This window comes from Strix uralensis, chromosome 4 (genome assembly GCF_047716275.1).
Source record: "Strix uralensis isolate ZFMK-TIS-50842 chromosome 4, bStrUra1, whole genome shotgun sequence".
Taxonomy (NCBI): domain Eukaryota; kingdom Metazoa; phylum Chordata; class Aves; order Strigiformes; family Strigidae; genus Strix; species Strix uralensis.
Window position 1 is genome coordinate 36893728 of NC_133975.1, and position 9748 is coordinate 36903475.

The window sequence follows — 9748 nt, forward strand, 5'->3', positions numbered from 1 at the left end:
TTTCACATAGGGAACTTCTACGGAATTAGACTTTGAAGTTAGTATGAATGAATCCAGATCATGGTGCTAGGCAGGCAAGTTCAGCATCATAGTTGTAGTTCCTGACCCATGATACTGTCTTTAAAGTGAGTTTCTAAAATATAAAGCAATCACGTATTTTAGAAAATCAAGCTTATTTGATACTTTTGTAATTTGGTTTTCAGGAAATTTCCTGTGTGCTGCTATTTTATATGATACAGCTCTCAAGTCTGGAATAATTTTATGAGCAAGAAGACTTCTTAATTACATCAGTGCTCCAAGATACAAAGAAATAGTATTCAGAGTAACCTGGACAACCTTTTGAAGTCACTAAAAATGTAAGTAAATGTCTTTTAAGAAACAAGGAAAGAGAGTTATATATACCCAGATTAGTGCTTCTGATGCATCGGTAATTGTTTCCACAGAAAATAGATATTCATGTGTACTAGCTAGAGTACAGATATGAAGTTTAAGAGGTAATATAATATGATGGTGTAGGATGGCAAATATAGTTTGCCGCCAAAGAACCTAAGTCTTAAATAAGAATCTTCATCATATCTGACCAGCAAATCTTACTACTTGGTCTGGTTATTTATACATCCCTACTTACCATAAATATACCTGCTAAGTAAGTTTCTTTAAAATTCTTGTCTTGTAGTGCCTTGTTTGTTTCTTGAGGTCAAAGCACTTATTTCATTTATAAGCACTTATTACTTTGTCCTATCTGGCAATTTAACTTTATGATGCTTAATCCTTTTCTGAATCCTGAGTTAAAGGTAACTTGTGGTAATGTGTTCCATGAGTATACACAAGAGTAATTGGGAGGGAGGTTTAATGCTTTTAAATTGATTTCTGGCTTGGTATCAATCATCATTTCTTGTCCTGTGTTCTGATTGAAAGTAAATAGCAGCCCATAGCATAGAGTTCATTTCATCAACTCTTTAAAGTTACATTGTTGGTTTTCTGTTATTTATATTGCAGTTGCCTTCACATACCCCAGTTAGGGTTGGATGCAGTGATGTTTCATTTGAAATGGAATGCAGAGAAATTATTTATTTCTCTAATCTTCTATGCTAGTCTTTGCACATATCCAATAACTTGTATTGCTTGGGTTTGGATATCAATTTCTGTATTAGTCAGATGGAAGGATCCATATATGACATGATAGTCATAATATTAAAATGCTACTAACGCATGTAGGGACATTACAATATTTTAAAGGTTGTTTTTAATTTGTTTGTCTCTTATCCTGCTTTTTGTAGGCATTTTCAATGATTAAGTCACAGGGATCTGCAGACTATTTTTCCTAGAGTTGTTTTAGAATGCAATAATTTAGAAAAATATTTTATGTTGTTCTTTCAAATATAAGATATGTAGGGATTACTCAGAAATGATATTTTTTGCCTACCAATACTAATACTCCTAGCCTAGTTATTCTGTGTGAATATCCTCTTCTAACATTCCTGTTTTCTCTAAAAAAATGTTCTCTGATTGTGTAAGGCTTTAAGGAAACCTGAAAAAAATTAAGCATTCTGAAGGTATTATTTCATATGAAAATTAACTGTCATATATTTCTATTTTCTTATGTTTTCAAGCTGATAACTGAGAGCCATAATGGCAGCCACGGGAGATGGACCACATTCGGGGGAAGATCTGGCAGATGCAAAATCTATTCCTGCTTCCAAAGGGTAAGTGAAATGCTGTTGGTTTAAGTCTTCAATTTAAGTCTTGCAGAATCTTGTGCTGTAGCACAAAGTGAGAGCCATGGAAGAAATAATGCCAAAATGAAAAGTTTCAATTATGGTTAATTATAATAATCATAAACAACTACTAGAGTTGTTGTACTGAGTTTGAAAACATACAGTCTCTGACAGAACAGGCCACGTGTATGTACAAGAAACTAAAATGCAAAACATTTGAGGTGCACTTAGACTTGGCTTACAGTATTATCAAGTGGTTAGCTGTTCTTGAAAAGAGACTTCTCTGTCTCACCCTGGGCTAAATGATCACCTCTTTCCTTGAGCTGCTTCTAGACTGAAGCAGCTGAACCTGTGGCAGTCAGTTCAGCTGCTTGAGCTGACCTGCTCTAGGGTTATATGTGTGGAAGCACAAGTGTAAGGGGAATTTACAGGGGTAGGAGGGGGGAAACGCAGGCTTGTTCTTCCTGATGACAGCTAGTTATTAGGCTGGTGTAGCACTATCATCAGATTATGCTCTTTCTGGGAACTTAATTTGTTTCTGAAGTCATTCTCTTCAGTATTTCAATGAAAATTAATTTAAAAGCATTACAGAATTTTTATTTGTAGAATACAATAGCGGGCCTGAATCTTGTAACCACTTACCCATGTACTTAAATGAGAAAATCTATACTAACTTCAGCATATATGGACTGACTAAAATTGGCAGCCATTGCAGAGTCATGAGTGGTGGTGTATCACAGAATCATCTTGGTTGGAAAAAACCTTGAAGATCATCTAGTCCAACCATTAACCCAACATTGACAGTTCCCAACTACACCATATCCCTCAGCGCTATGTCGACCCTACTCTTAAACACCTCCAGGGATGGGGACTCCACCACCTCCCTGGGCAGCCCATTCCAATGCCTAACAACCCGTTCTGTAAAGAAATGCTTCCTAATATCTAGTCTAAACCTTCCCTGGCGCAACTTGAGGCCATTACCTCTTGTCCTATCACTTTTTACTTGGTTAAAGAGACTCATCCCCAGCTCTCTGCAACCTCCTTTCAGGTAGTTGTAGAGGGCGATGAGGTCTCCCCTCAGCCTCCTCTTCTCCAGACTAAACAACCCCAGTTCCCTCAGCCGCTCCTCGTACGACATGTGCTCCAGACCCTTCACCAGCTTCGTTGCCCTTCTCTGGACACGCTCGAGTAATTCAATGTCCTTTTTGTAGTGAGGGACCCAAAACTGAACACAGTAATCGAGGTGCGGCCTCACTAGTGCTGAGTACAGGGGTAAGATCACTCCCTGTCCCTGCTGGCCACACTATTTCTGATACAGGCCAGGATGCCATTGGCCTTCTTGGCCACCTGGGCACGCTGCTGGCTCATGTTCAGCCGGCTGTCAATCAACACCCCCAGGTCCCTCTCTGACTGGCAGCTCTCCAGCCACTCCTCCCCAAGCCTGTAGCTCTGCTGGGGGTTGTTGTGGCCGAAGTGCAGCACCCGGCATTTGGCCTTATTGAAACTCCTACAGTTGGCCTTAGCCCATCGCTCCAGCCTGTCCAGGTCTCTCTGCAGAGCCTCCCTACCCTCGAGCAGATCAACACTCCCACCCAACTTGGTGTCATCTGCAAACTTACTGAGGGTGCACTTGATCCCCTCGTCCAGATCATCAATAAAGATGTTAAACAGGAGTGGCCCCAAAACCGAGCCCTGGGGGACACCACTCGTGACTGGCCGCCAACTGCATTTAACTCCATTCACCACAACTCTTTGGGCCCGGCCATCCAGCCAGTTTTTTACCCAGGAAAGCATGTGATCATCCAAGCCTCGAGCAGCCAGTTTTGCCAGGAGAATGCTGTGGGAAACGGTGTCAAAGACCTTACTGAAGTCAAGGTAGACAACCTTGTCTTGTAGTTGGTGTGCTCATTAAGGCAGAATTACAGCTGCATATAGAGTCTTGGTCTTTCTAGGTTTTGAATGCTTACTTGTGAAAATTCAATGGTAAAATAACTTTTAGTTAGAATTCAGAGTAGATTTACTATCTTGGAGCTGATCGTGCCTCCAGGTACATAGCTTTCAAAAGGTGATAGTAAAAAAACCCAACTGATTTCTTATTGATATAATAATTGGTTTCCTTAAACTGATTTTTCATATTCTCCTGTGCAGAGGCATTATCATTTTAGACACAGTTCTTCCTTGATTCTTTAAATTTTAAGCTTGTTACAGATTGCACGGAAGATTACTACAAGTACAAATGAACCTCCACTTTTTTAAAATTATTTGTCTATGTGCACATTTTACCGAACTCGAAACAAAAGTTTTATTTGGGAGCATAACTATACAAAGTAGTTTTATTTATTTTAACCTCTGGGCAAGTACAGTCTTCACTGGTCTTAAATCAGATCTACCAACTGATTTCACAGACATAACTTAGAATCACAGAATGGTTTGGGTTGGAAGGGACCTTCCAACCTCTTGGGTTGCTGCGGGAACTTCTAGAGGACAAGTAGCAAACCTTTCCAGTTTCATTGTTTTTTCTAAAATAACTGTATTTTATTATTATTTTGAATTATTTTGAAACTAGAGAAGAGTGATCAGAACACCTAAAGTTTGTCTGATTTCTATACAGAAAGAACCTACCTGCTAGCAAGTCTATGGACTCTGGAATTCTGCCAGACTACAGTTACAGAATGGACTATCCAGAGATGGGGGAATGTGTAATAATAAACAACAAAAACTTCCACAGACAGACTGGTACCACTTTCAAATGTTAAAGTTTTTTCCTTAATTTAGATAAACTAGTGACATGTATTATTCTTCAAAATTAAATATGCAGACTAATTTTGATTGCAATCTAAAATTAAGTGGTTTGAATGGCTGTGATTCATTTCAGTGCATTCTTCCAAATATACATAGAGGGAACATGTCAGGATATAGCAGTAATGGGGAGAAAAATTGATAGGCAGTAAAAGTCCATCTTACCTTTTAGTCAGGATTTTTGTTTTGCAGATGAAATCCTTTTTTATGTCTTTAGATAGGTAGATATAAGAAGAAGGAGTAGATAAATATACAGTATAGGTACAGAGAGAGGGAGATGATGTGCATATGTAACAGTGCAATGTTTTTTCTGTTAAAGTGTGTCTGGAATAATGGAATAATATTTCAGACTGTTACAGATATGTGAGAAAATAATATGGCTCAATCATACCGTGCCATCTATATCATATAAAAAATTATACATTTCTCTTCTGATAGGGATGTTACCCCGTTCGGGTACAGATGCAGATGCTGCAAGTGTCAGAGAAGTTTTTATGAAGCTGGGATATAAAATAAAGATCAACAATGATCTTTCAAGCGGGGACATTTTTAAGCTATTGAAAAATGGTAAGTAATATAATGATCAGTGAGTGTATTAAATCAGCTGCTGTTTCCAAATACGTCTCTAGCCCTCACATCTCTTCTTCCATGGTTCTTTTAGATGATATTTCACACCTATCGGTGGTTTATTACTAAGGATGGCATGGCATGTACATCATAGTTTCTATGTTTGTTCATCTTTGCTATCTCTCCATCTTTTGTGCCATGACTGTTGTCTCTGTATCCTTTCTCATATAAAGAAGGCTGGAAAAAAGGCTGAAACTTAAATGCGGACTGATTTATATTCTGACCCTGGGATCACTGAAGCTCTGTGAGTTGGAAAGAAACCTGCTTAATTGAGTAGAGGAGTTCTGGGCTATATGCTTAGTGGTGTGGCCCAAGAGGCGTTCTGATCCGGGGGGGTTCTGATTGAGGGACCAGAACTGCAAGTGTGTGGACTGGAATTATATCGTTTCTTCTAGAGAAAGAACTCGTGTTTTGTTTGACTTGTGAAACAAAACACCCTTCTGTCAAGTTGAGAGCTTTATACTGCTGTTTGTGCTAGTCCTGCTTTGTTTGGACTTGGCTACATCTAGACCAGTAAATTAAATGATGCATGGAGGTATCTGTAGCCCTGGAAAACAGTTTCTTCTAGTTAACTGTTGGAAAGTTCTCTGGCATGCTAGTGCTCTCCCAGACTGTTCCAGGTCACAGTTCCACAGTAAAAGTGTTCCTAGGATTATTCCCAACAGCCAGTTAGCCTGCAACAATCCTGTTTGGTCTTTTTTTTTTTTTTTTAATGTGTTTGCTAACATATATGTAGGTTCTTTAGTGCCAGTTAACGTTTATGCCAGAGAATGCTCCCGGGCATGGATAATTCATTAGTATAGTTGCAGCCTGTCTGTTGACAGTAGCTGAAAGTGGAAACGCCTCTGTCTTATCTGTGGTATAAGGCCTCCAAATAGACAGTTTAAACTACAGACTGCAGCCTAACTAGAGATTCCCAAAAAAACAGCCTTTCCTGACTCTTCTAGATGCAGGGTTTGTCCGTAGATTGTAGAAATACTTGAATGTGCATTGCTTGAGAAAAATCTAAATAGTTCAGTTTTTCCAGAAAATAAATTCAGTGTTTTGGCAAGCTTTAAACAGAAGACTTCAGCTTTTGAGACGGTTACACTTTTCATCTACAAAATCTTGCACCTTCTTGAGTTTCCCACTGAGAATTCCTTTTGGATCCTTTCTTTTAAATGATGTTTGTATCTTTTCATATATTTAAAAGAATTGTCTTGGTCCTCAAGTACAATCCCTGCAATGTCGGGCAACAAAAGACATCAGAGAATATCTGTTCTATGCTCTTTGCATACCACAAGATGGAAAAAAAAAAAATCTACAGACACTTTATATGAACCTTAAATGTCTTTCAGTACAAAATTCAGAGGCTTGAAAAATCTTTCTAGACCTTACTACAGGCCAAGAGTGAGATAGAGAAGGGTAATGCTAGTACCTAGGTCCCTGCAGCAGCAACAATTTTCATGCTTCATTCAGTTCCTGTGGAATCCAAGTAGCTGAAGCATCTCTGATTGGAAAGAGAGGCAGAACTTCCCCATCCTTTCCCAAAACTCAGAACTTCCCATTAGTCCAGTCCCAGATCACGAGACTCTTGGTCATTACTGCATGAGCAAAGTGTACCATTCAGACACTGTGGGAACACCCTCTTTGTCTCCTCACAGTGTTCCTGGCTCAGTTCTGTGGCCATGTCTTAGAATGGGTAGGGTTGGCCTTTATTTTGGGGGTTTCTGTGTCCAGCCTGCTGCAGTAAGTTAGGCTGGCTCCTTTTGTTCAGAAGTGAAAGCTGGTTGGAAGTTTCTAAACATGAGAATTAGAAGACTTCTGTCACATAGGAAGCATCAAATATTCAAAGCTTTTAGCATATGCAAGAAGTTAAGATAATTCTCTTTTTTTCTTTCAAGTTTCTGAAGAAGATCACAGCAAGCGAAGCAGTTTTGTTTGTGTGTTGCTAAGCCATGGTGATGAAGGATTAATCTATGGTACAGATGGCCCTCTTGAACTGAAAGCACTAACAAGCCTTTTCAGAGGTGACAGGTGCAGAAGTTTAGCAGGAAAACCCAAGCTCTTTTTCATTCAGGTGATGTACAGCTGAACAATGATCATCAAATCAGCTGGATACTTAACAAAAATATTGTTTCCCATTAATTATTAGTGCAAAAAAGTTAATTATTTCTAAAATTGATTTAAATGGATTCTCTTCAGGTCTAAAAGTGATACAGCCTGCCCTATTAGGTAGGCAGTATTTGTAATAGCTGAGGCTGCGTTCTATGGATTGAGTAAAATCTTTCTGAACACTGTTCAATATTTTAGTGTGTTTCTGAATGAACTTTTGAATGAATATCTATCTTAACCAAACTGTGTAGGTGATTTAAATAAATGCTAGTTACTTTTCTTCTGAGCCTGTCTAATGGAAATGTGATATATAAATTCTTGTTATTTTTGCAGTTTTTTAATTGGGATATTATTGTCTTTAAAACAGGAAAAAAAAAATCAGTATTCTGCTCATGATCACTGCCTTTCTTTATTTTTTATTTTATTTTCCATTCTTTTTCCCACTAAATAGGCTTGTAGAGGGACAGAATTGGATTCTGGTATTGAGGCAGACAGTGGATCAGAAGAAACAATGTGCCAAAAAATACCCGTAGAAGCAGACTTCCTGTATGCATATTCTACAGCTCCAGGTGAGAGACTTGCAAAGCAGATCATTTTCCTGCCTTTTGATTTTCTACCTACTTAAAGTTCTCTTAGATTAGAAAAGATGAGAGGATTATAAAAATCTTTTGAGTTGGAATTTGGAGAGTTGATAAAATCTGTATTTAGTTAGTGGTTTTGAGTTTTTATTTTAAAATGTGGATTTCTATTGGAAACAATGCATTGTTCCCCTAATTGCTATCCTGTCCTGTATCAGAGGCTGCTACATCTGATCAGTTTGACATCTCTTTCTTCCACAGGCTATTACTCCTGGAGGAATTCAGCTGAAGGCTCCTGGTTTATTCAGTCATTGTGTAAAATGCTGAAGGAACATGCAAGGAAACTTGAACTCATGCAGATTTTAACTCGTGTAAATCGCAGAGTGGCAGAGTATGAGTCCTGCTCAACTCGGCAGGATTTTAATGCAAAGAAACAGATTCCGTGCATTGTCTCTATGCTCACCAAAGAATTTTACTTCCCTTGCTAAAAGAATTTTTCCGTTCATGTTTTTATCTGTAATTTATATGCAATGTGAGTATGGAATACCACTTTTAAATCTGAATTACTGTTCACTACTGTGTGTGGCATAATGAACTGTCTCAAAGTTAGATATGTCCATTATTAGAAGTAAAACATAGTATGGCTATGTTAGAAATGCAAATTTGAAAGTAGTGGTGCTCCGACTATCTTGAAAAATTAGGAAGAGGAGGCTGAAGAAAGATCAGATCACTTATCAGATCTATCTGGTGCTACATTTCGCTTTGAAGGGGTAGAGAAGAGAAACAGTTCTTGTAAATAGGTTCATTTCATATCTTTGCCAGTAGGAAGAAGATTCAGGATGTGATATGTTTAGTAATGATGGTAATAATGATAGTGGTGGTGTCATACATTTCTTCTTAACTCAAGTTCTTAAAGTTTAGGTTATAAATAACCTAAACTGTTTTTATAACTTAGGGCATAAATGGTGGAAAACAGCCATTTCATTTTTTACATACAATTAGGAAGCACCTTTAGAATACAGTCCAATTTTTCCTGATCATTTTATAACATTTTGTATGGAATCTTAGGTAAAGCAATCACATCAACATGGTATCTGTTTCAAAATAAATTTTGTATTCTGACCTTGAAGCTGAGTGACTAAGGGACCAGTCTTGCAGAATTCCTTTTCCTGCAGCTCCTTAAGTGGGGGAGCTGTTGAGGCATATTTTGGGCTATAAGAATCAGTGCAAAAAGAAGTCTACATTCTGATTAGTCTGCTTTCCTCTTTCTGGCCATAAATAAAAGTGGGTTTCCTTTGTGCTGTGTGCATACCACATTTAATCTGTGTGGAAACCTAGATTTGTGGTACTGGAGAAATTTCACTTCTTAACTCTAACTCAAATTGATATTAATTACATGACTTCAGCCAAAATATGCTAACAAATAGTAAATTTATATTTCTTGACTCTGAATTTTGTGGAACAGGCTTTTACAAAATTGTAAAACATTTTTATTGATGTTTCAGCTTGTGGCAGTGTTTTTGAGAGGAAGACAGAATGGTAAATGACTATAGGGTGCTTACAAAACAAGACTTAAAACTCTTTAAATTGTGTAGCATAAACAATGTTAGCAAATTGATGGTCACTTCCAGAGGCATCTGGGGTTTTTTTTAAATTAAATACTGTTTCCTAAATTATATCATGCTTTCCTACGTGTATTATTTGTTAAAGATCTGATAGCTTTTGCAAATTGATTTTAACTTCAATTATGTCCCTTTTTCTCAAAATACTACTTTCCCTTTCCTTCTCTATCTGCCTTACATCTAAAGTTGAAAAGAAGCTGCTTTAAAGCATTGTATACTGTATAGTCAGGTAATAAGAGTAGTGACTGAGACATGGGAAATGCAGGTTCAAAAGTTATGCACAGGAGGCAATTTTAAACATTGTAGATGA

General features: G+C 37.8%; 1 protein-coding gene across 4 annotated transcripts in view; it reads left to right on the plus strand.

Annotated features, from left to right (window-relative positions):
* Positions 1–9494, plus strand: part of CASP3 (caspase 3) — a 14733-nt gene extending 5239 nt beyond the window's left edge. For all 4 annotated transcript variants that reach the window (XM_074866395.1, XM_074866398.1, XM_074866396.1 and 1 more), the window contains exons 2-8: positions 204–356; positions 1614–1706; positions 4330–4454; positions 4956–5084; positions 7028–7203; positions 7690–7807; positions 8078–9494. In XM_074866395.1, coding sequence (XP_074722496.1) covers positions 1633–1706; positions 4330–4454; positions 4956–5084; positions 7028–7203; positions 7690–7807; positions 8078–8304 — 849 coding nt within the window. In that variant the 5' untranslated portion in view covers positions 204–356; positions 1614–1632 and the 3' untranslated portion in view covers positions 8305–9494. The remainder of the gene's footprint in view (positions 1–203; positions 357–1613; positions 1707–4329; positions 4455–4955; positions 5085–7027; positions 7204–7689; positions 7808–8077) is intronic.
* Positions 9495–9748: the final 254 nt, after the last annotated feature.